The sequence below is a fragment of the Podarcis cretensis genome, assembly GCF_951804945.1.
Source record: "Podarcis cretensis genome assembly, chromosome: 3".
Lineage (NCBI taxonomy): Eukaryota > Metazoa > Chordata > Lepidosauria > Squamata > Lacertidae > Podarcis > Podarcis cretensis.
In genome coordinates this window covers 60,377,914-60,405,686 of record NC_137172.1, presented here as the reverse complement: position 1 = coordinate 60,405,686, position 27,773 = coordinate 60,377,914, and the positions used below count along the sequence as shown (strand labels likewise).

At 41.0% G+C, this 27,773-nt stretch overlaps 1 protein-coding gene and 2 long non-coding RNA genes across 6 annotated transcripts in view; 1 reads left to right on the top strand and 2 right to left on the bottom strand.

Moving 5' to 3' along the window:
- The window catches only part of GRM1 (glutamate metabotropic receptor 1), a 180,428-nt gene extending 156,597 nt beyond the window's left edge, over positions 1-23,831 (top strand). For 3 of the 4 annotated variants that reach the window (XM_079970862.1, XM_079970863.1, XM_079970864.1), the window contains one exon: positions 20,286-23,831. In XM_079970862.1, coding sequence (XP_079826988.1) covers positions 20,286-21,171 — 886 coding nt within the window. In that variant the 3' untranslated portion in view covers positions 21,172-23,831. Of the gene's footprint in view, positions 1-12,990; positions 13,076-20,285 lie in introns of all 4 variants that reach the window. The other variant, XM_079970865.1, reaches the window with a different exon arrangement.
- Positions 362-2,860, bottom strand: LOC307213150. Its single transcript, XR_013837416.1, has 3 exons — positions 2,739-2,860; positions 1,330-1,436; positions 362-769 (listed from the first exon to the last, which is right to left on the bottom strand). It is a non-coding gene; the product is annotated as an uncharacterized lncRNA (long non-coding RNA).
- On the bottom strand, positions 9,880-12,981 carry LOC307213152. Its single transcript, XR_013837418.1, has 3 exons — positions 10,680-12,981; positions 10,302-10,525; positions 9,880-10,038 (listed from the first exon to the last, which is right to left on the bottom strand). It is a non-coding gene; the product is annotated as an uncharacterized lncRNA (long non-coding RNA).
- Positions 23,832-27,773: the final 3,942 nt, after the last annotated feature.

The following is a 27,773-nucleotide window of genomic DNA, read 5'->3' as shown; positions in this document are numbered from 1 at the left end:
TGTATTATATGTATAGTTGATTAAACTAATAGGATTTTAGCCAGTCTTATTTCAATCTTGGACCTGCTGGCAACAGTTGTCTAGCTTAGAGTAATAGATAAAGATGAACTGGATCATCTTGATTAACTCTGAAGAAGTTTCAATTCTACTGGATGTCCTAGTCTGCTGTCACCAAGGTTTCAAATTTTGGATGGTTCTGAACCAATTTTCTTTCACAGAGTGCATGCCAATGAGACAGAACATTGTAAACTGCAATATAGAGACAGGTACTATTTTCCTTGAATGTAATTCAACGTAATTTTCACAACTCCAGTATCTTTTCTCTCTGAAATAACTTTATTTGTTGGGTAAAGGTAATGGGTAATTGTTGTTGATGTTTCACAGTCAGTAACAGACTGGGTTCTAAGGATTCTCACCAAAGTGATTTTGTGCGCCTTGAATCATGAGCAACTTCAACCACTCTTTTTCTCCACTCCTAGCAACGATTTCAAATCAACTAATAACAGAACCTGGACTAACCCCTTCAAATGTAATTTTGAATGACAGGGAATGGAACTAAACTGGAGGAGCAATATTCGCCTTCTATATTGTTCATTCATAATTTAGACTTTGCACTCAGCCTTAAGTACATATTACAAGAAAACGTTTCTCTTCCTTCGGCCACTAAACAATCTGATGCATTTTGAAAAGCACTGAGCACATTCTTGAGATATTTTCCTTCTCTCTCTCTTTCCCACTGGCTCTTCCCCACCCAGGAAGTATGTAATGACTGAAACAAACAAAAACAAACGGTCATTGTACCTTTACTGTGACCTGGAACTAAAAGCCAATTAGTTTGTTAATATGCCTTCTGTATTTTGTGTTTGTTCAGGGCACATGGATCATTAACACACCCAAAATAAAAGCAGCAATGTGACCTAAGTCTCCTAAAAGGCTGTTTCTGCCAGCCTTAGCATTCACAAGGGCTTGCTTGCAAGGCAGGAATATGCTGCTGCAGCAGCAAATCTGCTTTCAAGTGGGGGCACACAGCAATGCTATTATTATGCACCAACATAAACATGCTGATGGGCATCCCAGAAGATAACTTTGGCTTTAAAGCACTGCGTCAGCAGCCCAAGATAAGCTATATTTGCACTTCTTGAGAAGATAATCATAGAGTTGGGAGAACTCAATGATCATCTAAGGCAGAGAGGCTGGATTTGCCATGACTAAGCCATCTCTGACTGATGTTTACTCAGCTTGATGTAGGCAAGAAAGCCCACACAGCTTCGCCATCTATTTCCCTGGCCGGTAGCTCCCCACTAGCCTGACTATAAAATGCAATCTTACCGTTTCGTCATGTAAATCTGCTACCTCTTGTTAGGAAAAGGCACTCAGCCAGTTGCTGATTCCTAATGGAATAAACAAGGGAAACGGTTGCTATTCTGGGAGGATATCTGGGAAGATAAATTCAGAAAGAGAAGACTCAATGTCCTGAGGATGCATTGCAAATATATGACCATAATAGTGGAAGTATGAGTTGATTCTCTACTTTTTAAAATTCAATTTCAGAGGATTTATTTTACCTTTTTAACCTTTGTTATAGATACAGAAATGTGTATAGATAACTGGTTTCTAATTCCTGTGTCAAAGAATACTTATCAATAGATCTAGGGCATTAACCTCCTTTATTCAGGGTCTCATAAGTTCTGGCTAAAGACAGTTTCTTTGGAGCATGACACAGAGTGGGGTTGCTGCCATCACCCTTCAGTGGACTGCTTTGTTTTCCCAGGCTAAAGGCATGTTGCAAAGCATCTAGACACTTTTTAAACTGTTAACAACAGTTTAACAGTAGTCCTAGAAATGTTAGATCAAGTGAGATACTTTTATTGGTGAAACACTGAGAGACAGACTTCAGTAAAAGGAGCAATTCAAAAACGGAAAATAAAACAATACAACTTGAGATGAAGGTCAAGTGCTGGTGTTAAACAGAACTCAAAATGGATTAATTCAGTGAAAACAGCTGTCCTTATTTGCTCTGTAGACACTGAATTCCTTTAAATTGTTGCTAATCTTCATTTTTCTTGAATGCTTACCTGTCCAAAGCCTGATTTTGATTGTAAGTGAAAAAGCTGTTGGAAGGTCATTCTTAACTCACTTACTTGGAAGTTAAGTTCCACTGAAATAAATAGGGCTTATTTCCAAGCAATGATGTTTAAGGACATGTTATGAATTCCTGGGGAAAGGGGCTGCACTGTTGTTTTTAAACAACTAAGTTAACAACCCTGGGACACCGAGAAATAATATGAAACAACGTTAATCAAGAAAGGAAAATAAGGACAGGAAGGAAGGCAGGATATGCAGCGGGGCAAAAAGAAAAGAGATTCATTCATGCATTACATAGAGGGTGTGAAATGGGTTATCCTAAGCTATGAAAAAGCATTTTTTCTAGCTTAATCTTTCAGCATGTGACTCTGCCTAATAAATTAACTTAAAACTCTCCAGATTCTGCACTTAATAAAAATAATTCCATAAAGAATTTCTAGTTTACTATTCTGAAAGATAGGCTATTTATTATTAAATGATTTGGCCAACACCCCACACCGTATGCTGGAAAGCCAGGGTGATAACTCACCCTTTAATTACCCAACTTTCTGTAGCTCCGTTCATGAAAATAGATTTACCACAAATCATTCACCATCCCATTTTGGCACAGACTAAAGCAAAGAATCTAGAGTGAATACAATGTAATCAAATACCTCATTACTCACTGCTGTAGGATAAACACTTCTACATTGTAAGATGCCCATGAAGGAAGGAAATTCAAAGGGATCTCTTTACTGAGAATCCATAAATGCCCTCAGAAATCCTGTGGGATGGAAACATTTACTCCTCAGGAGCTTTGGAATGGGTCAGAGGGCCCCATATGTCAATAACCAGATGTTGTACTTTGCTTTGGGATTGATTTTAATGAAGAGTGGGCTATAAATCAGATAGTTATTTGATGATAGATAGATAGATAGATAGATAGATAGATAGATAGATGACAAATAGGCAGGCAGGCAGGGAAACAGACAGACAGACAGACAGACACATAGCCACTGTGGTCACCCCTGGGCCAGCACATCACCCCTGTCTTGTGGGTGAAAATGTGCCTTGGCTCTTACCATCTTTGCAGATGCCTCTTAATTTTCCTCATAGAAATGTGTCCATCGTAGGAAGTCTGTCTCCCACTGGAGCACTATGACAAGCCCTCAGAAGAATGCAAACTTGATCAGGGGTGCAGCTGAAAACATGTACATCAGCTCCATATCTAATGTCCCTCTGTCTTTTCAGTAGAGAAGACAGCCATGCGTCCAATTTTGATCTCTGTAATTGCTATCGCTCATGCTCAGTGCATTTTTCAGCTATTTGTTATTTATTATTTCTTTGTGAAATGTATAATGCCCTCCAGCAGGTGACCCCAGGGCAGAAAATACATGGGTTCATTAAAACACAGCACAGTAAAAAAAAAAGATGGAGGAGATAGAGGAGAATAATACACATAGCCATGTGGTACCCAATTTAGAACGGCTTATATCAGTGCTTCCCAACGGTGTTCTCTGACCCACTTGAAAATAAGGCACCATGTAACAGCAGTGGCGTAGCGTGGGGGGCAGGGGGGCCTTGGCCCCAGGCACAAATTTCTGAGGGGGCACAACCAGGAACCCCTACAACAGATTCCCTCATCGAGGCCGGAGCTGTGAGGAGGCAAGCCGCTCCCGGGGCGGGCCTTTGGGGCTGGGGCTGCAGCGGTGCCTCCTTCTTCTTGTGGCCAACAAAGGGGTCCCGTGTGCACCCCACCCCTGAGCCAGCCAAGAGGGAGGGAGAGGGAGGGCACCACCACCCACTGAGGACAAGGGGAGGAAGAGAAAGGTGGGAAAGCACTGATGGAGCCACATGCGTTGCCCAGAGCGCCACACTGCAAGGACAGGAGGGCAAGGCAACACAACGGCATTCCTAGTTTCATGTTTCTCTGCCTATCTCTGCTTCCAGGTCGGGGCTAGTTTGCAAGGAGAGACTCCCTTGATTAGACGCTGGCCAGTGAAGGGCTTGAACGCTGCCCAGTCCACCAGATGGGCGCAATACTTGCCCCACCCCAGGCGCTGGCAATCTACACTATGCTCCTGTGTAACAGTCACTCTGCCTGACAGAATAGGGATTGTGATGGAATTTCCTGATACAACATGGGATAGTTACAGGTGATAGGTGAGGGACTTTGTCAAAATATTTTTGAGAGTCAAAGCAGAAATCACCATTATCTACCTGATCAGCCCCATCCACATATTTGCCGACACTTCCAGAGAACTCTTAAAGGAAAGTCATGCTGATTCTTCTTCAGCAAGACGTGTTCTTCTACATGCTTGGTAATTCTATACAGTGGTACCTCGGGTTAAGAACTTAATTCATTCTGGAGGTCCGTTCTTAACCTGAAACTGTTCTTGACCTGAGGGACCACTTTAGCTAACGCAGCCTCCTGCTGCCGCTGCGCGGCCGCCATGCGATTTCTGTTCTCATCCTGAAGCAAAGTTTTTAATCTGAGGTACTATTTCTGGGTTAGCGGAGTCTGTAACCTGAAGCATCTGTAACCCGAGGTACCACTGTATTGAATAATGCTTTCCATAAATTTACCAAGAACAGAACTGATTTCCTGGATTCCCAGATCTCTTGATAAAAATTGGTGTTGTATTGCTCTGTGAGGCACTTACATTTGTATCTTAGGCAGACAGAGGACGGATTTGTTCCCAAACCCCCAAACTTTAGAACAAAATCATGTTTTATTCTTTACTGTTTGTTATTCAGATTTTACCAATTATTCTGACTTCAGTAAATGCACCTTTTCCCAAATACTGCAGGCAGGCGTGCAGCTAACACAAAACAATAATTAAAGATTTCAGTGCCAAGCATCTACCCCAGACAGTCATACATTTGCCAACATTGCTGGCTCAACTTCAGTCCTTTTGTAGGGCACACAGGACTGTGACAAATAATGGCTGTTTTCCAGGTCTTCCTTTTGTGTGAGATGAATTTCAAGTAGGAAGTTCAACAAGCTTAGATGTGTTTTATATTGTCAGCTTATAGATTTAAGAGAATATTTAAAGCACCCACGAGATGCAGGGCAACAATTTTTTAAAGGAACTGTCACAGTTAAAATGGATTGGGGGGGGGTAAATACAACGGAAACTAATGCAGCCAACGAGATCCGAATTAACATTTAAACCTTGATTGGATGAAAGCCGAAGGCCTGCTCAATCGATTCAGTCTCTCTATTTATACTTTGCCTCATCTCATTTGCATTTAATTTCATAGCGTAGGCTGCTGTGGCCCTGCCCAATGCAAATGAATAGGGACACACACTCAGGTTATTCCATATTACTCTATGTAGCCACGTTGCCAGGTATAGATTTCCGAGTCAGACTGGGATGGAATGAGCATGGGAACATCCTAAGAACATAGGAAGCTGCCTTATACCATGTCAAACCATCGCCCCATTTATCTCATTACTATTGAAACAGACTGGCAGTAGCCCTCAGGTTTTCAGACAAGAGACATTCCCAGCCCTACTGAATCCTGTCATGTTATCATAAACATGTGAACAGAGATATGAGTGAGTTCTGGCAGCATAGTGGAGTAAGAAATGAGAACCTAAAAATCTATCTGGGAAAGACACACTTATGGGAGGGATTTGACTTTTCCTGTCTATGACAGAGGGAGATAGATTGGATGAAAATGCCCCCATCTCCATCAGAGGAATGTTGGAGAGTATGGGTTTCTAAACCTACATCTCTCCATCCTTGCTGGCCAGAGGTATTGTCACAGTTCAAGCACACATTCCAGCCAGGCAAAAGCACTGGAGAAGGACCAGGGACGGGCACGGTCTGGGCAGAGAGGGTGTATCTGGAGAAAGTATTGAAGGCCAAATAGAGGGACCTGGATAGCCACTCTTGGCTCCCTGGCCTGAGGTTCCTGACCTCTGATCCACAGAAAGTTAATAGAACTTTCTCACAGCATACATCATAGCTGGCATTCCAAATTGTGCATTTATCATTCTTTCCCTGCCTTCTTACATAGTCAGTAGCAAGATCATTGATTCAATTATGCGGTGTTGTTTTTCTGTAAAAAGCTATTATAAAATTGAAAATTTTACCTAGAGTTCCAACTTTCTCATCCATCTTCCTATTTTAATTACTCCATCCATGACACAATTTAAACAAACAAAATAAGATAAGATGATTTATACAGCACAATAAGTGCCAAAACATCTTCCTCTACTCGGTTTTGGTATGATAAAGAAGTTGCCAAATGGATTGTACTAAGCCAAGAAAGTCTTGCTGTCAGCCAAGGTCCTACAAGGAAGGGAAAATATTTGGAAACAAACAAGTTCCACATTCTAGATTATGGTTGGTAAAGAAAAAGCGATTTACATGTATATGCAGTATAAGATTCTGCCACCAGATGGCACTATAGAGTCCTGTTTTTCTCTACCTGTTTTCCCTGTTTAAATTTACGACACGTTTAAGTGAAACGCTTCTTTGATGTGTCTAGATCCAGCCTTTGTATAAAATCAGCATGTTAAATTAAGTGCTTTACCATCACCTCAGTCAGCAATTGTCTGCAATATAGATTAAGTGAAATAGCTTGAAATGAGTTTGGATAGCCCAAGAGGGTCTTAGACTTTCCAGCTCCATGCCCCATGTCCAAATGTTTTAGAAATGCAGAGTGGGTAAAAATAAAAAAAATGCTTTCTGCAATTAGTCATGAAGGGGAAACTGTTCAACTTTTAAAAGCCAAACATTCCCCCAGGTTAACAACAACCCCCTGATAGGAACTTCAGCAATTCTTTGGATTCTGATTATAATATAAAACAAAATTGCATCTCAATATTGAGGAGGTTTTGCAATTTTACAAAATGTTCCATGCTTCCCATGTTGGAGGTCACAAATGTATCCATAAGGAAATGCTTTCGTCATGGCATAACATGTCAGGAATAATCCACACACCAGTTACAATTTAATTTCCTGCTTGACTGGATCTCATACTACGTTTACTTGTATTGGTACCTTTGTGAATATACGTATATTTCATTTGAGCAAAAGGAAGAAACTCACAAGAATTCAGTTAGCCTGACATGGAGAAATGTCTCTATTTAACAGTGAAAACTGTTCTCACCTGTATCAAGTGTTTATTTTGGTGCCATCCCATTTTGAAGTCCTTATATCCATATCAGAAGTTCCATTTCTTTTCTTAGTGGCTCAGATAAAAGCTCAGCCTTGCAGATAAGTATCTGGTGCACAAATGAGATATGAGAATCTTTCCTTTTTATGGAGTCTTTCTGGCAGAACTTGCAGTGACAGCATCTTACTTAGGGTAGAACTATTCTGGGGGGGGCAAGTTTGCATTGTGATAAAACTGTTTTTCTTACTGAATAAGCAGAGTAGTAGTTCAATGGGTCATGAAAATTATGTTTTCTAAATGTTTGTTCTCAGGGATGGGGTGTTTCCCCAGTGCACTTGAGGGATCGCTGCACGTACTCTCCTCAAAACAAAGATAGATATGTGTCACTGTCCATCAATACGTAGACATGCTTTAATAAAATCAAATGCAAAGGAGAGTCATATTCTACAGCTCTGAACTGCTTCAGGTTTCTTTATACCTTTCACAGAAACATGGGATATAACTTGTATTTATGATGTAGAGTTCTTGAGATGCAAGAGTGTCACAGACTTTTCACCTAAAAATAACCCTTACATGTCTATTCAGAAGGGAGATCCTTATATACCTGCTGCTGGCTATGAAGATACCTAGCCTGGAACTTAAGATGCCCTGAGAGTTAAGCCAATGTAGTGGTAATGCAAAACCTAGAAGGCCAGGAGTGCTGGGCAGTGAAATTTTTCGTAGGTTAGGGCCAGAGGTGCCAGCTTGTGAAAACAATGGGGGGGGGGCTCTTGGACCCCATCAGACCTCCCTCCCTTAGCCAGGAAGAAGCTTCCCAGATTTTGGGAAAGAGGTGCCAGGCTTTAATACTTTAATATTCTATTTTACCAGTGACATTTAGGGCACTAGCATAGTCTGACTACACGCCAGGGTTCAAATCCAGGTTCAGACATGAAGCTCACTGTGCGGCTTTGGGCCAGTCATGTTCTCTCAGCCTACCTCACAGGGTTACTGTGAGGATAAAATGGAGAGGGTGGGGAAGCATGTAGGCCTCTGCGAGGTCCTTAGAGGAAAAGTGGACTATAGTAGTAGTAGTAGTAACCATCATCACATTTCATCGAACTCGTTGGGACATTCTGTTACATAATGCTGACATTTCAACAATATTATGAAGCCACCTCATGCATTAATGCCAACTTTAGGACCCAGGTGCCAGCGCACCTTGGTGGGTGGAGATTTTTGTGATTAGCACCCTACACTTGGGGAGAAATTTGGGGAATTATATATGTTCAAGTTTCTGTGATTAAGCTGTTCATCACTGCACCGTGTTAATGGACAAACTATCCCGGGGTAATCAGGGCACGACCCTTCAGTTTGGCCTATGCAAATGAAGAAGTGGAAATAGGCAGAAAGGATTCTCAGTCACTTCCCTTAAACCCTATCTGACAAAGGAAATTGAGTACCGTGCATTAGGATCGGGGTTGGGGAGCAGCTCCAGTGGTTTCAATCCTATTGTATCAAATCCCTTACCTGAACATACTGTTCTCCCTAACTTGAACCAAGACAAGTAGATAATTAACACATAATGATGCACATCATTTTTCAACCAGGAATCAAATGCTCACATATCAGGCTGCCTTTAAACTTAGTTAATCAGAAACATTGTGAATTTGAAAGGCCTAATAAAAAAGGCCACAGTTGCTAAGCTTCAGACTGTCATTGCATATATAATTTCTTGTTTTGGAGAGCCTGTCATTGCTGGTAAAGGTTTTAATTTTGAGTGAGACACCAAGGTGAATGGAATGAATGCAAGGAAACGACCCTGGAATGAGATTGACTTGCACCTTTAAATTACATCAAAAAATTCAAGTAATCGTTCAATCAAAGAATCCTTCATTTTCTGAGCCAAATGCAATCTTAATACTATGCATACTGATTATTTGGTTGAAAGCAAAAATTGCAGAGTTTTGTTCTACATGCTTTTAGAGCAAAACTACATTGTTTGTCTTTTTGCCGAATTCTGTCTGGTAGAAGATATGTGCCAGGAAATAGCAATGCTGACACTAGGTGAATAAATTTTCTTTGAAATCCGGGATCAAATCTTCTGTGAAATACGCAACCTGCCAGAATGTCATGTGTAGGGCACCATATCCCTCCTTCTCATCATGGTTATAGTTCCCTCTATTCTGGTGAAACCAACCAATCAGCTGTATGCAACAAAATCCTTGCATACACACACAGAGCAATCCTAACACAACTACACTAAACAAAATATTCCCTGAATCCGCATATGCTCATCCACTCCCTGCAAGAAGCTTGCTCCCAGGGTCCCTGGTCCTGGGTAGAAAAAATGGTTCTTAAATTACAGTTTCTCAACAATTATAAGACATCCTCTCTCCCAAGGGATTATTCTGCCTCAAGCAGTTCCATCCATTAAAACCCTACGCCTCCCATGGGCAAATTGTTAGGCACCTCACTGTTGTGAAGCCTACAGCAGGGATGGCAGAATATGGCTTGAGGGCCATATTCCCTTGTAGACAGCCTTCCGGGGGCCACATGCCAGCTGTGCACAGGGCCAGAGGCAAAGTCAGCAGAGCAACAGATGTGACTCCTACCATTTTAGAGTACGCTCCATTACAGCTGCACACAAGTCTAAAGGTTTGTACATACACACAGCAAGGCTCATTTGCTTGGTACAAGTCAAGCAAGGTTCATTTGCTTGGTACAAAGACACACTTCATCCAGGCAAAAGCACTATAGGAAAGCATGGAGCTAGATCAGTGAGCAGGTGTGATCTGGGGAGAGTTTTGAGGACTGAATAAATATCTCCAAAGAGCCATATTTTGCTCCCAGATCTGAAGTTCTCTGCCTCTGCTGAACAGCCTTCCTGTCACATATTTCCAGGCACCAACACCTGCCTCTTCTTCCTAGCCAGCAGATGCAAGAGAATTAGGCCTGGAGCAACTTTCTCATTATGTTGCCTAATTTAGAGTCCTCTCTTCGAAGAGAAGTTAGAGGGCAGGCCTCTGTTTGTAGGACTGTCCAGCCCAAGTCAAGTTTAAAGACACAGAACCATGTGAAGATAGAGTACAAGGCTTAGAAGTTGCCCTTCAACAGTTATCACCTACAGAGCTGACTGAGCAATCACATAGATCAACCGGTCACAGTCTTCTCTTTTTTAAGTGACATGTAAGTGGCCATCCTGCTTTTCATAATATGTAGTTTAATGCCCCACTTAAACGGACACATCAACCCCCCCCCCAAAAAAATCCTAAGTATGAATGGGCTAATAGCACGTAATGCTATGTCAGCTTATGGTTGCAGTAGTTCATGGTCACTAAATCACCTCCTGCTAGCTGACATTAAAATCCTGTAGCATCTGTGTATCTGAAGAAGTGTGCATGCACACGAAAGCTCATACCAAGAACTAACTTAGTTGGTCTTTAAGGTGCTACTGGAAGGAATTTTTTTATTTTGTTTTGACTATGGCAGACCAACACGGCTACCTATCTGTAATTAAAATCCTGATTAGACTTAATAGCTGGTCCAAGCCAGCAGAAAGGTAGCATTCGTGACTTTTTAAAAGAAAACATTTCTATTTAACTTTGGGAACATTGCATTGGCAGCTTGCCACTGCACAGTATATCAAAGAGAAGAAAATAGAAATGTAATGTAATGTAATTAACATATCTATAGTTATAGGATTCCAACCAATCATAACTTCCAAGCAAGATACATTAAAAGGGAGATATCTATTTAACTTTACAGGGCAACTTTTGCATATACATGAGAACCAAATATTTCCCCGGGAGTCCAATAAACTTTTTGCAGTAAGATATTCCAACAAGTTTCTTCTAAATTCATTTATCCTTGCATCTTCACCCCATTCACACTGAAAATTTAGCCCAGAGTTGTAAGAATATTTGTAGCAGAAGTAGCAGTTTATTGTGAAGTCTTTGCAATATGACACAAATGTTAGCACAATATAACGCACACTTCTATAATAAGAAATTAACATAAAAAGGAGGGAGGGAGAAGCAAGGTTTAGACCAAACTTGGCCCTCCAGATGTTTTGGGACTACAACTCCCATCATCCCTAGCTAACAGGACCAGTGGTCAGGGATGATGATGGGAACTGTAGTCCCAAAACATCTGTAGGGCCAAGTTTGGCCATGCCTGGTTTAGACAGTCTGTTCCAGTTCCTACAGTTTGGTTCATTCTTGTCCACAAACTGAAACCAGGACATTTTGCCACTGAGGCAAAACAGAAATACCACCCTGCCGACTCCTCCCCCACCCCCGATGACAAATCCTCCCCAGCCCCCAAACCACCTTTGCCACTCCCCCCGCAGTGATGACCATGAGAAAAAGGGAGAAAAAGGAGACCCAATTGAGACCTGTGGAGGGGAGGAAGAGGGGAAAAGGCAAAGGGGGAGGGGGGAGGGGTGGTGCTCGCCTCATGGACCCAGGTATGCTATCCATCCCAACTGTCCCATATCTGCTGTCCTGAGGCAAGTGCCTCACTAAGCCTCAGGGGTGTGCCAGAAACTGAAACAAGAAACTGGATAATTTTTAAAGTAACAAATTTATCTACGTAATTTTCACAAATATAACATTTGAAACCGTGGCCAGCCTACTATTCTAGAGAAAAAAATGGGGAATGGGACAGGCTAGTAGTTCCTCTCTAGCAGCTCAGTAAATGAAGCACAGAATGTTTGTGAATATTCTTATCCTCACACCAGCTCAGGTAAGTGCTAGCCTATGCTGACTTCAGGTACTTTGTTTTTTCCCTCAAGTTCCTGTGACACTTTTGATGGTGACATAACTGCAATTTTATCAGTAAAGGTACTGCGCTTTAATTTGTCATCTGCCTCATTACTATGGCCCAAAATATCACCCGTACTGAGACTCAAATTCTAAAAAAAATAAAATAAAAATCAGAAAAGCAAATAGTGACAATGGCTTTTATGGAAAGGCAGGGCCTGTGCATTGCGAAAAGCTATCAGCAATCCAAAAAAGGGGATGTAGAATATATGTGCCCTCTTTCCAAGCACTCAATCACTGGGAAAGGAAAACCTCCATATATTGTGCAAGTTCCAATATGAATGTGGCATATAGACCCACCTTGCAAATAAATTAGTACCCCATAAAATCCCCCCCTAAGCCTGGCTATCCCTACATGTTAATTGTGTTAGTTACTTCTGACAATCAGTAGTCCAAGGGGAGAAAAGAACCAGCTGACTCTGTGATTGCTCAGAATCAGGTCTAATTCACCACAGGCAACCAACAAATAGCTAATTACAAGCTATTTAAGCATGACTAATAGGTGTTTCCACTCATGCACAGCACCATTATTATCATCTGGAGGTTATATGTTATTTAGATTTCTTTCCAGCTCTCCTGTAGGAAGCTCTGGAAGACAACCATTATACATTTCTCTTATTTTAGCTCCAACGCAGGGCAGGAAGTTATGTTAAGGGTGCTAGAGCATTGGCCATTCCATGAAGCACAGGGATTTCCACGGGGCTGCCCCCTATCCAAAACAAAAAACAAACAAGCTCACAGCACTGTATCCACTGCATAACCACCCTCATTTTTAAATGCATAGCAACTTGGTAGGCAAAGAAGAAAGGAATACCATATGGCGAATAGGGTAGATAGAACCACTTAAGTCCTGCAGACCTGGAGAAGACACCTGAAGCAGCACAAGGAAGGCTGGAAGTAGGCCAGGGACAAGCACCCAACTGAGTGGTACAGCTGCCATGAATGTGCATGTGGATAACCACTCACTGGGTGTCTTTTTCTTTTCAATCCTCAGGAAGAGGCAGCCAGAATTCTCGCCCACCAGCCAGTGTCCGTCGGCCCATGTGCAGCTTTGAAAACCCCCAAACTGCAGTGAATGTGTAAGAGAAGCTGCATGACAAACAGTGGTGTTTGTTGTTATATCTTTTTTATTTTTATTTTTTACCCATTGCTTTCTCTTTCTCATGACTTTTCTCATTCCGGATAATGGGACAAATGTGGTGCATGCCATTAATGATGGAACAGTTGCTTATGTGTCCCATTTTTCACACTGCCTTGACTCTTGCTTGTCCATATATTCTTCAAAGGACACTGTGGAATAATTTTTGACAGAAACTCTTTTTTTCTCCCCATGGTTGTCACTTCCAGCACCTGCTGATCAAATTGCAAAACAAAAACAAAACATACGTACTTTTCTTGTTCGTTTTATCTTAACCCCCGTCCTTTAGCCAACACTGTTTTCACCTGTTCAGAGTTTTGCATGGAGCTGAAACGATCCTGCCTACTTTCAATGACGGCTTTATATTTTCTCTAGTGGCTGCTGCCGCTTTGCTGTGCCCGATTCTTCTTGACAGCCTGGGTTGGTGAACTTCGGCTGCAGGTTTTCACAGAACACTGGTTTGGTGGAGTGTGCAAAACACAGAGTTTCATGCTGACGACCATTTATGGCCATAAAGGAATTTTGAAGTGCAAACACTCAAGCAATGAGATAGAAGATTTTAATTATTGCTTTTGAAAGTAATAATTAAACCCAATTGATTCATCCCTTTCTTGTCACATTAACATGTGTTTACAGATTAGTAGGTGCTAAGTCACAGATTTGGGGTTGATGAAAACTGGTTAATAAGCAGAATTATGTTAGGAAAAGGAGAAGAAAATAGTCATTATAGAAGAGGTATGTTTTCCAACATGATGCTTGTGGTAGAAAGTGGGAGACAATTAGTTTTATTGAAGTTCAAATCAAGCTGATAATGTGAACAGCAGTATTCTGGTTGGGAAATTTAACACAGAGAAGGTAGTGTCAGACAAAAGTAGTGAGAACATGAACTAAGTAGAAATAATAATGTGACAGAAGCCGTGGAACAGCTGTTAGCCAAAAAAAAAGAGACTTCACAGATATAGTGGTCATTTCAGTGTTTTAACAGAGTTAAAACATTTCATTGTTTTAACAGAGTTTAACTGAAACCCAAATTGAATCTTCAAAGCAAATGTTGACTTTCCTACTCAGACAAAATACTCAAGGAAGGAAACAAACAAAAACCCAACAAAATGATAAAATACTCTTTGCATAGAGGATGTGCACCCCCACCAAGAAGCTATGGAAACACGCATGCTATTGACTGACAAGCTGTATTGTTGGCAAATTCAGCATCTCACCAGCACCATATACATGCTGGGGGTCCAGGTTTTCTGGGGAACCTCTCCATGCTGTTCACAAAGATCAAACCTCTGGAGTTAACCACCAAATTTAACCCACAGCAACATTCTGATGTAACTTCTTAAGAGAAACACCCTTAAGTTTAGACTCAACACTTTCCAGCAGCGGCAGGGAACCTGTGGCCTGCCAACTATTAATAGACCACAAGTTCCATCTCTCACAAATAGCCATGGTGATGGGAGTTGGGAGTCCACCAACACCTGGAAGGCCACAGGTTCCCCACCTCTGTTTTAGAGGGAAGCAAAAAGAGTTTCAACAAGGCTAGCCAAATTCCCAAGGCCTGTGAAATTTAGGCTGCAATCCTAACCTGATAGTCAGCCTCCTTGAATTCAATAGGACTTACTTCTGAGTAGACATGGTTGGGATTGCACTGTTAATCTCTGAATCAGACTGAAAGTCTAACAAACTCTTGTGTGCAGTTTTTAAAAACAAATGTTTGGTATGCAACTATTTCTGATATATTTTATTAATATTTATTAAATTTCTATACCACCCTTCGTCTGGGGATCACAGGAGGTTTACAATATAAAAATTAAAAAGGAACCAATGAAACAACCACCATCACCACCCCAGCCCACATTCCACACGCAGTTTAAAAACTGTAGATTGTTTAATTAGCCAAAGGCCTGGGAAAAGAGGGATATTTTTTCCTGGCACCTGAAGATATGTAACAAAGGCATGGTATGAATGAAGAAGGATTTGCAATATTTACTGGCAGCTCCCAGATTTTCAGCATATCATAAAATGTCATTTATAGTGACTGAAACACCATTTAGAACCATCTAACTGTAACTGCAGCACAAACCTTTAACTATGTAGAGTGCAAATCCAGCAGATCTTGCTTCTGAGTAAGGTGAATTAAAACATGATTTGCTAGGAAACAGGTCCTGATGAATTATATGTAAGGACAGCTATATTGGACCTTTCCTTAACAGAAAATCATCCCTGCCATAATATCAAAAGTCCATTAGGATTTCCTATTTCAAAGCATGGTTCTGTTGTAAGCAGATTAAATTCATCAAAGCAGCCTTGTTAAAATGGAAATTAAAAGTGTGTTAGTTCTGTATATATCATGCAGGTAGGTTTTCTGTTTGTGTTTATATGTATTACGGTAATCAGTATAACTATTCAAAAATGTTTTATAGTGTAGTGTGTATTGTCTTCCATTCTATACAAATATAGAATTACAGAACTTAGTCACACAAGTCCATGGACAGCTGTGAGTCCAAAATGACTCCCAGGCTGCACACCTGGTCCTTCAGAGGCACAATAACTCCATTCAGGACTAGGGAGTCCCCCACACCCACCCACCCCCTGTCCCCCCAAAACAGTACTTCTGTCTTGTCAGGATTCAGCCTCAATCCATCAGCCACCATCCATCCTCCAATCGCCTCCAGACACTCACACAGGACATTCACCACCTTCACTGGTTCTGATTTAAAAGAGAGGTAGAGCTGGATATCATCCGCTTACTGGTGAACACCCAGCCCAAACCCCCTGATGATCTCTCCCAGCAGTTTCATATAGATTTTAAAAAGCATGGGGGAGAGGACGGAACCTTGAGGCACCCCACAAGTGAGAGCCCAGGGGTTTGAACACTCATCCCCCAACACCACTTTCTGGACACAGACCAGGAGGAAGGAGAGGAACCACTGGTATAACAGTGCCCCCAGCTCCCAGCCCCTCTAGACAGTCCAGAAGAATGTCATGGTCACAGGTATCAAAGGCCGCTGAGAAATCCAGCAGAACTAGGAAACGAGTGTGAGGAAATTAACCAGGAACTATCTTTATGCAGCAAAGAATGCATTTTATCACTGAGTTCCAATCATCCCCCTGCCTAGTTTTTCCTTAACTCTCCCCAAGCCCTTCCCAAATGGAGAAGTTCTCCATATTTTAGAGACTCATTACCTGAGAGCAAAATCCTGCATCACCTCCTTGCTAAGACACAACAGATTGCCTGTGCCACAAATCTCCTTAGCATCCATACCTTTAGGACTCCCTGTGTCATGATGCCTGAGTCCGGCTTAAAGTTTTGTGTGCCCCTTGCTTTTAAATTGATGTGGTATTGAGTCTCACTGTTTACTGTGCCTTTGTACCCAATGGTCTCAGTCTTCTGGCTGTTGCCATATTATTAGCACACCCTTGTTTCTAAAATATTTGGGTTTTTCCAGGGCAACTGGTTGTTCCCGCGGCTGACCTTGCATCCTCCCCCACACTTCTTGAATCTCTTTACGTACTTACTTACACACACACAATTATATTGTATAGTCATCGGTATCAAATATGTCTGCATTTGTATTTTATTACATTTTTTTGTCTTAGTGATTACTGAGGCTGAATTTGTACCTTGTGTGTTTGTTCTAAACGTAATTGGCGGAGAGTGACCCCTTCAAACTTCTGTGTCTCTAATGGGCAAGATGAATGAATGAATCAATTCATTATGGTCATGGACATATACAACGATAGAGAAAATGGGCAAGATGGGCAAGATGAGTGACATCATGTCTGATATGTAGAATTCCAATCGTCACATAGTTTGAGCCAATTTTGCCTTGCTGTTTTTATCAATTCCCATATCTATTCAAGTGACACAAATCAGATGCGGGCCAAATGCACACTGTAGATTTTGCAGACTTGTGCTGGATGGATGTACCAAGGCTACATTTAAATAATAATGCTTTTAATTTGCTATTTGTGCTAGCACATGATAACCAAGTCACTGGAAGCCTCCATCCCAATAGCCACCATTGAAAAAGCTCTTCTCTATGTGAATAGGCTGCTAAGTCTTCTTCTGAGTTCACTCTAAGGATGCTTCCAGACAGGAGTTTATACTGGGTAGTTGGTGCTGCTCATGCACACAATTCTTTTTTGTAGTGCCCACACAATATCCTTGTCAACAGAATGTCAGCCCATACTTTAAAAAAAATTAGCCCAGATTTCCCATTTCCATGGAAAATCTGATTCATAAAAATAAACCTTAGTGATCTGCAGTCACTTATCAGCACATTAATTTAGTCTCGGTCCATGGTTTGTCACACATTGTGACATTTGGGTGGGTGGATTCTAATGCCACCCTCATCCAGCCCATTCTGTTTTCAGTGGCTCAAATGATGCAAGTGTGCCTATTTCCAGAGATTGCCACATACTGAGGGCACATCTGAATTTCAGCAAACCAGTTGCTATGAGTTTTTTCTCAAAAGATCTCCTAAAAATACACATGGCAATTACCTCAGAGGTTGTATTCACAGTACATACATCTGTCTTTTTAATTATTATCAACAAAACCAATACAGTGATCTTGTGCAAGATCTCAATATCACTCTTGTACTAGGCTTTGAGAAACATCACTCATAAGCAAGTCCTCAGTATTTTTTAAAAAAGTGGAAATGGATATTGCTCACACCCATCCCTCAAATCACAGGTTCCCATTTTGCATGTTGTGGCTGGTAATATTTCCTCTTGCACTCATGAGCACTTCCTGGGTTGTTGTTGTTTAAAAAAAAGTTGTGTGTGCGTGTGTGTGTGTGCTCTCTCTCTCTCTCTCGCACACACACACACACACACACACACACACAGAATACCACTGCACTTGCCCACCAACAGCATTGGAGGGCTGGACATGAGTGATTGAGGGGAATAAGATGGGAAGCCCTCCAGGTACATTTCCTCAATCTTCACCCACTTGTGTGGACAGCTAGCAGCAGAATAACAATGAATATCCATGACTGAAAAAACAGGAATGTGTGGAAGTTAATGTGCTTTGAACAATCTACTTGCAATAGCAGGCCCCTGTCTGGAAGCACCCCAAGATGGCTGGTATTAAGTCTGCTGAAAAATCCAACAAAAGCCTTTTAAGTAGAGATCTCCCCCAGTCTGTGTCTGTATTGGAATGGTTTCTAATATGTTTTTGTTGGTTTTTTTCATTTGTGTGTTTGCCGCCTCTGGTTCCTTTGGGAGGAAGGTGGGAGCTGGGTTTAATAAATAAAATGAATGGGACTTAAGTCTCACTAGGCTGTTAGTGAGGATAAGAAGAAAGTAGTTTAGTATACTGTTTGTTTGCAAAAAATGTCTATAACCACTAATGTTAAAGGTGGGGAGACCAAGCTGGTGAACAGCTGTAAATTAAATCTGAAATTATGTGCATAAAACAAGTACAAAAATATCACAAATAAGTACATCAACATAGCTGGTTCACCCCCTCATGGGAAGCCTGGGTGAAACATGAATTTTAAGCATGGAACCTAAATTCCAGATGCATGCCTGGTATTGATTTGGGAGTATATTCCAAAGGCTAGTGACACCACACTAAAGGCCATAGTGGACATCAGTAACATACAGCACCTCTAAGAATGCCTCTCCTGAGGATCAAAGTGACCAGGCAGTTAAGGTGTTATTGGGAATAAACTAGTACCAAATTCTTCAAGTTTTTCTACTTTTCAGAATGGAGATAACATTCTAGTATTCCCTTAAAAACTGTCATCATGAGTCACAATTGACGTGAAACTATTTCAATGTCTTAAAGACACAATTAAAGCTCCCAACGGTAATTACAAACTGTATCATGGAACATGGTAACTGTCCAAAATAGCTAAAAGCATCATTTAAATAAAGGAGAAATCAACTTTTTATTGCAGGTTCCATTTCTGACAAAACAGATTTACTCGAAACATCAGTACGCAATTCCTTCCACGGGACATGGAATCCTTTGTCTGGAGCAATGCTGAAATCTCTTCCATTGGTGCTTTCTAATAATAATAATAATAATAATAATAATAATAAACCTGTATGAGGAACATTAGTCAAATTTAATTTGGATATAAGATTTTTACCATTTCAAGGGAATAAGCTTGATCATGGACCTCAATATACTTATTATGAGTGGACCAAACACTGATCATTATTTTTAAAGCATGATCTAATAAGTTGGGATTCTGTATACTAGAATTGCCTGAGAAATGTGGCAGAGAAAAAAGCATAATACAAGCTTAGATGGGACCCAGAAATGCAAAGTGTATGGCACGTGGGAATATAACATTAATTAACATTAATTAACATTAATTAACATTAATTCTACTGCCATAGATTTAGACATGAGTTCAAATGGTTATGGATTGCATCTTCCAAAACTTTCAGGTAAAGTGAATCTAACATTGATTAACGGTTCCCTATCAGTGCAGAGAACTTTGAAACCAAAATAACTGAAGCCATCCAAGTTGCCTGACCAGGGGGCACATTTGGAATTTTGAGAAAGTGCCTTTGTTGCAAGTCACAAAATTGCTGTCATAGGGGTGTGGCATAACACAAAATGGCTGTCACATCTAAAACAGCTGAAATACTGGGCCACAAAATGGTGCAGGCATACTCCCTCATCTATTCACAGTGAGGGGAGCACCTACAGTGGCCACCATACTTGCTCAAAGAGAGATGCCCTTTGCACTTCTTCAATGTTCAGAATGAAAGGGCTAGTAGGTGTCCAGTCCTGGCATACAATAAATTGTGGGGATGTTTAAGCAGGTGTGCTCAGTGTAGGAGAATTTGAGCAGATAGTGTCTTGTATATTGTGGATCTTTGAGGGACTATTTACTGAGTGACACAGAAGGCACAGGCAGGCACATTGGCACCTATGGGCGCCTCATTTGTGACCTCTGTTCTACAACATGTTGCCCCCACAACAAGGAATAATTTGATTTCCCTTTTATAAAAAGCAGAAAGTGTTAAATTTAAAAGTTTTTGCTGTTTCTCAATGTAGTATTTCCCTGTAATTGCTTCGGAGTGGAGGCAATATTACAGAACAGAACTAAGGAGAGTTTTGCTATTGCTGCCTCTCTTTTCCTAAAGCAAACGCAAACCAACCATCTTTGCTTTCTTCATAGTTCCAACGGCAAGTCTGTGTCCTGGTCTGAACCAGGTGGGAGAGACGTTCCCAAGGGACAACATATGTGGCACAGACTCTCAGTGCATGTGAAGAGCAAAGAGCCAGGATGCAATCAGACCGCAGTGATCAAGCCCTTGACTAAAAGCTATCCAGGCCAAGGCAAGAGCCTGACTTTTTCAGACATCAGCAGTAAAACTCTGTACAATGTGGTGGAGGAAGAGGAGAGTGAGCCAGTGCGCTTTGGCCAACTAAATAGTCCTTCGATGGTTGTGCATCGACGAATCATGGCGACGCCTCCCCTGCAGGCAACAGCAGAGGAAACCCACCTGTTCTTGCCCGAGCAGAGTCCCCAAATCCTACCACCTCCACCACCACAGAGATCCGTTATGGAGCAGCTGCAAGTCGTGGTCAACAAATTTGCCACTGGCATCCCGAACTTCAACTCTACGATCCCCACACCTGGTGCCGAGAACGGAGTAAGGCCTATCTATCACCCTCCATTATTGCAGCAGCAGGTGCTGCCACTCCAAATGGGTACATTCAGCAAAGAGATAGTTTCGTCCCCAGCTGAAGAAGAGGGGCAGGAGGAGGAGGAGGAGGAGGAAGAAGAAAATGAAAAGTTTAAGCTTATCCAAGGGTATGTGTATGAGCGGCCGGGGAACCTAGAGGAGGATGAAGATGAGGAAGAGGAGCAGGCAACCAGCAAACTGACTCTAGAAGACTCACCAGCACTGACGCCTCCATCTCCCTTTCGAGATTCGGTGGCCTCAGGCAGTTCTGTGCCCAGCTCCCCGGTATCTGAATCAGTGCTTTGCACACCTCCCATTGCAACCTATGCCTCTGTTGTTCTGAGGGATTATAAGCAAACTTCATCAACCCTGTAGAACAGAGGCTGTGGTGATGAAAGCAAGTGGGCCACGTCTCCTTGGTCAGCTTTGGTTTGATGGGGCAAAGCAGCACAAGCCGTGAGAGGGCAAGAGAAGGCACACCAACATGATGTTGTGTATAGGAGGGGGCAGCAGCAACAATGAACAAATGTGTATCCTGCACTAAATCTATTAGAGGGCTTCAATTCTTTACTTGTTGTGTGTGTGCGTGTGTGCGCGTGCGCGTGTTTTAAAGGGAAAGTATTGTATTGTTTTCAAAGTATTGTATTCTGAGAAGACAGTAGGCGTTTTGACAAAGCACAAATCCCATCTACGACTTCTATAGCAAAAACAAAATTCAAAGGGGTAATAAGTACAGTACACAATGTTTCACACACACTGTCACACACTCTCTTGGCAACACTTGAATAGGACTCTGCATAACGCAAACCACAGAGGAGACCTTAGCATCCATCTCACTGCTGGACATCTTCACTGAATGCGGCAAAGTTCCCTTGGAAAGGAAGGAATAAAAGACTTCTCTGCAGACAGCACACCTGGGTATATCTTTTCTTATGCTTTCTTAAGTGAGTGACCTAGAAATAACAAGTTGTCATGTGAAGTTTGTGTCAGAGAAGCAAAAATAGCATGTGAGCATATCGTTTATAAGGAATGTTTAGAACCTCTGATTTAGTATCCCCCCGCCCTTGTGCTGATTTTAAAAAGAGCCAGAATAAACACAGTGAAGACACGAAAGGGCTGCTGATGAGAACCAAGGCAGAAATTCCTGTAGTGTTGAGCCTTTGCCCTTTTGTAGATGATTGCAAGCCAGGTGGCTAAACTGTTAACACTACATTTCCTGTAGCAAAACAATATTTACCAACTCGACTTTCATAATCTGATGCATCTGCCATGTGGTTACATTGTTTGTTTGTGTTACTATGGAAACAAGTACATATGAAATAATTATATATTTTGAGCAAAAGTTACTACTTTAAAGCAAAAAGCAATTCTTAACCGTGGCTCACTAGATTCATGGTAGAGGCAAGAGAATGAGTGTATGTTGTGTCTTTGTGTGTGTGCGTGTAACTGTATAGAACATGTGCTGTATAACATCTAATAACTGCCACTGGATGATCGTCCTACAAATATATTATCGATATTTTTATGTTTCGATCATGTTTTATATTGCATTGTTTAAAAATATACTATAGATCTTTGAAGGTTTGTAAGCTGTGCTGAAACATTTTTAAAAAGCTAAGCCTTCCCTTATAATAGGGTGCTTGATTTTGCTGATATTTTTGCCATGTGAAATTATGCTGTTGAAAATAACCAGTGCTCCAATAATTTGTTATTTCATGTATTTTAAACAAATGTATTTAATAAAGGATGCATCTCTTTTAGAAATCTTGCACACACCAGAATTAAAAACAACAACTGTAAAGGCAACTTTGGAAAAAGTATTCAGACCATTTCTCGTTATGGATAACTGAAAGACCATACCTGTGGCAAAGAAATTTCTATGGTGCTTGAATCTGTCTACCATTGTTGTTATTCCTCTTATGCTGGTTTTTTTTTTTTTTTTTTCCTTTCCCCCAGTTTCCGGATTTTGTGTAGGTTTCTTTTCTAATAATCAAAATCATTGTCAATTATTATCATGCTGTTTTAACAACCTTTTTCTATTACATTTCTTTTCATATAAGGGATTGAAGGAAATATGTAACAGAATTGAATTTGGAGAATGTGTAACTGAAAAACGTTGTATGCAATGGCTGCTATGATTTAGCTAAAAATGCTTTGGCATGGACAAGTAAAAGCATCCAGTTTTTAAATAATCCTACCAGTTGCAGCCTTCTGCACCATATCCCATTCTGTTGCTGTTGGATCTCCTACTCCTAAAACCAGCATTTCAGGCTGGGCTTAAATGGGCAGCGGGGACTGGAAACAAGCAAATATCTCCAGGGTGTATGAGTTCACTCCACTAAGACACAGATACCCACAGAGTTGTATCCAAAGATACACAAGTGTAAGGGACTTTACTGCTCTCTCTTCCTCACATCAGCCCCATGAGCCCCCTAAAAACCGCTCCTGACCCAAGATCAGGCAAAGCTCCAGAACAGCATAGGATGTGAGCCAGAACCTACAGTGGGTAAGCATGGGCAAATCTGTCAACTTCATTTTATTTCAGTTTCTATGGGTTTTTTCCCTGATCTTAAATTCAATCCTTCACATTTACACATCAGTTTGTGGGGGGTTTTTCAGTCATCGTGAAAGTTTGGAATATACATTTTTATATGCAATTTTGCCTAATGTGAATATTGCAAGGATTTTTTCCCAACAATCGTACATCACAAATATATGCATTTTATGCACACTTTCCCATAATTTATGCATTTTTGTATGTTTGGTTGGAGAGCTGCCTCACAAAATTTGGAGGAGTGTAAATTTCAAAGAATAGGAGAATAGTAGCATTTGCCCTTGATTCAGGTAGGTAGCCGTGTTGGTTTGACGTAGACAAAATGAATAAAAACTAAATAAAAAAAATTGTCCAGTAGCACCTTAGAGACCAAATAAGTTAGTTCTGGGTATAAGCTTTCATGTGCATGTTCTGAAGAAGTGTGCATGCACACAAAAGCTTATACACAGAACTAACTTAGTTGGTCTCTAAAGTGCTCTATCTCTCTTTATATAACATATATATATATATATATATAAGCATTTGCCCTGTGCATCAGAAAATGTGGATTATGCAGGTCTGCTGAACTTAACTTCTCCCCATCCCTAGCAGTAAAAGGGGACATTGTCACATGTGCATTTATATTGTCCTCTCTTGTTTTCAGTTAACTTCTTATGCTTTCAGTGATGTCATCATGCAGCCAAATTTGATTGACCATACTTAGCATTGTGATGCAATTCCAACAACTGTTTAATCCCTGATTGGCTTTGATTTCCCTGCCATGCCAGGGTTTAAATTCTCCACGGCCACCTCCACCCCCATTGGTGCTGATTGGTCACCAGGGCCCACCCCTTGAGCAGAGCCCCATGCAGTGCCAACAGCATGGACAAGCAGCGACAGGGAGGGTGCCAGTCTCTGTCCCTGGGGCGGATCAAGGCAACACCACCCACCCAATAAGTTGAGCAGACCTTCAATCACCCCCATAAGTAATCCAGAAAGAAGAAGCAGTAGCTGGAGAATAGGAAATTGCATGGAAATAATAGCAGCAAGCCAGCATGTTGGCACTGAACATGACTGGATGGTGATGGTAAATGTTGACATATTCTAAAGGGATATTTGTGGAAATACTTTACACCATCAAAATCACTATTTTTGCCTGAAAACGGCAAATATTCAGGGCAGCCTCAAGTGCACTCAGCCATTGTAATCAGAGGGTTTGATCCACACTTAATTATTGAAATCAATGGAAATTAAGTAAGACTAAATTTAATTAATTTGTAGTGCATCAGGTTGGAAAGGCTGCTCTGAAGTATCATGAAACTCAGCAAAGTTTCAGCAGGCTGGGGCACTTTGCTTCTGCACAATTTTTACCAAATCCCTTCTCCCACTGTAACCCCCCCCCCAACTCTCTTCGCAATACAGTAGCCTGTCTTCTTGAGGCTATAATTTGATTAAAAAGGCTGCAGCTTTCTTATTAGAGGCAGTCAGTTGACAGAAAGTATTCCTGGCTACTGCTGCAATCTGGATGTCCAACACTCCCATAAGCCTACAAACCAGAGATTGACTTCACTCTTCCAGGGCAAATGCTCCACAGATAGTGTACAATGAAAAAATATATAAAGCACAATAAAATCACATAGTAAATTACTAAAAACAGTAGCAAAACAAAAAGGATAACTGAACAACCAAACATTCATAGGACCCACTAAGTGAGGGAGACAAGCAAAGTTCTCATTTCACAACATGCAGCAAAAGTGTGCTTGTTTATTTATAAGATTTCTTAGCTGCCTTTCGGCATCAGGTCCACTGGCAGGTTACAACAACAGAATATAAAACAGCAAAAACACTGCAATTATAAAACATGTAAAATGAGTCCAAATGAAACAGAACAATATAAATTCAGCAAAAAAGCAGGGTCCATAAAAAATTAAATACCTTAATTGACAAAGGCCAGGGTAAAGAGACATGTAGCAAAAGCTAAAGATATAAAGATAAGGTCTTTATAATATTTGGCAAATTTAGTAATCCCCAAATAGGTTACCTTAGTGAAATCATGCATGTTACACATGCAGTTAACATGTTCAGAATATTTTTCTCCTGTCATGTAAATATCACTGGTTACAAGTATAGAATGACTTTTTTTTAACTGGCCTGACTCCTCAGTTGGATATTACTTCAACACAGGTGACGAGACAGCATTCTTCATTTCACCTGAGACAGCAGAATACTGTAGTGGGGCAGGACAGTCTCTGTAACATAAACAGGGAATGGCTTGGGGGCTTAGAAGAATCTGCCAGGGGGCTACTGCTGCCATCTAGCCTCTGCTGCTTGAGGTGGTCATCTCACCTTGACTAATGGCAGGGCCGGTCCTACTCTACCACTGAAGAAACACTGTTTGAACAAAACCTTACAGTAAGCCCTCTCTAGTTACTAAGAAGGCAACATTTAAAATGGGATAATTCACTGTTATGACTGATACAAAATCAGTACCGCAGTGAGAATAGCTTTCATATTCAACAATAAAATGTGAAGAGGAAGCACATCATCTACCTGCACCTATTTTTGCGCCCATTTGATGGTGGCAACTTGTACTCTGATCTAGCCAATCTCAACATAATAAGTAATCGTTTTACATAAATATCAATGGATATTTATATTAGCTCTTTGTTTGTAACTGGAAACTGGAACTGTGATATATGTCTCTAATGTTTATCCAAAGGTGAAGACCTTCACATGTGTGGTTGTACAAACTTCTAAGATTTCTGTAAAAAGGTATATTTTGGGCCTGTCATATGATTAATTAAAATTGCCTTTATAACACTGTCTAATAAGTATTTTATATTTACTTTGAAAAAAGATGATCTTACATTTTTACTCTGTGAAGTTATCATGATTTAAGATACAAACTGCATATCTGAAAAAGTAACACTCCAAAGGTTTTAATATCTGCACATAGTATTGTTATTCTTTAATTTATAAAAATAGTTATATACTGCTATTCAACAATTATAGATAAAACTATAGATCAAAAACCATGTAAAAGTTTAAACGAGAAATAGTCTTTTGTGAGCTGATCAACATATTACTTGATCACTTGATGAGTTATCTTCAAGCGAACCCGGTTCCCCAGATTAGGAGACTACCACTCTTAACCACTACACCACACTGGCTCCCCTTGAGAGGAATGTCACCACACCATTTTGCACAGGATCTTGTCTACTTAAAATCTCCTGCACTGCAAAGTTGCTTCTCTGCTACGAGACCTGTATAAGGATTGCCTTTAGTCTATGGCATCCACTTTCAGTATAGATATCTTTTCAACCTCATGGCCCTCACTCCTCTCTAATACATTACCTAAGAATCAACTTGAACTGTACCAGTTTAGACCATTTAAAACAACAAAACTCATGTTTACTGCTAAGCACAGAGACAGAAGTATCAAGAGATACAAGCAAAAGATAAGCATAACATTTTGGTTCTGGTTGTGCTTGCCAGCCCTAAGACTTAAAAAGTGCCTACTTCAGCACCAAAATACATCTGCATATGAACTATGGAGAGCAGCGCTTTCCCAAGGATGGTGATTTCTAAACCACCTTCATCTCCCGTCCCATCAATCACTGCGTATGAATGCTGTGTGAATTCTGAAAAGAACAGAAGTGAGAACCAAGCTTTGAAATGTAATTCCCATCATTTATTTATTTTTAAATTGTTGGCTAGAGGAAAATGAAATGTTTTAACAAAGTCAATGGGACACAACTTAATCTTTGCTGAGTGATAGAACAAGAAGCAGCCAATCCCACCAATCCCCTGCTGAAGCCTTACCACGCATGTGTTGCAGCTTCCAGATTCATGTGGAATCTCATAAGAGGTCTGTAAGATCTTGCCAGAACCTGGAAACCACAGCCACTTCTCCTTGCTTCTCCAGTGGCAGCAGTGGGGGTGGGGAGAGAGGGGGTCTTTCAGCCATGGGAGAAGTGAGGAGAATCAGCGGCTGTGGCGAGATCTTCTGTGAGTTCTGTGGGATCCCGGAAGAGTTCCATGAGATCTCAAGGGATTTTGCCAGAAGCTGCTGCCGCTTTCCCTCCTTTCCCCACTAGTGCCACCCCTTGGGATTCTGCTGCCCGAGGCAGTTGCCTCAGTCTGTCTCACAAGTGGGCTGGCCCTGGGTGGAGCATCTGCTTCACATAAAGAAGGTCCCTGTTCAATTCTCAGGTAGAACTGTGAAAGACTGAAATTCTGGAGAGATTCTGCCAGTCAATGAAGACAATGCTGAGCTAGATGGACTGATGGTGTGATTCAGGAACATAGGAAGCTGCCTTATACAAACTACTTGAGCTGAAGTCTTTGGGAGTATATCTTAACAACCTCTTGAAGGGTATTTTTTAAATAATTGGATCAGTAAAATGATACTTGGCAAGTACCAGCCTGCAAATTCATCAAGGGA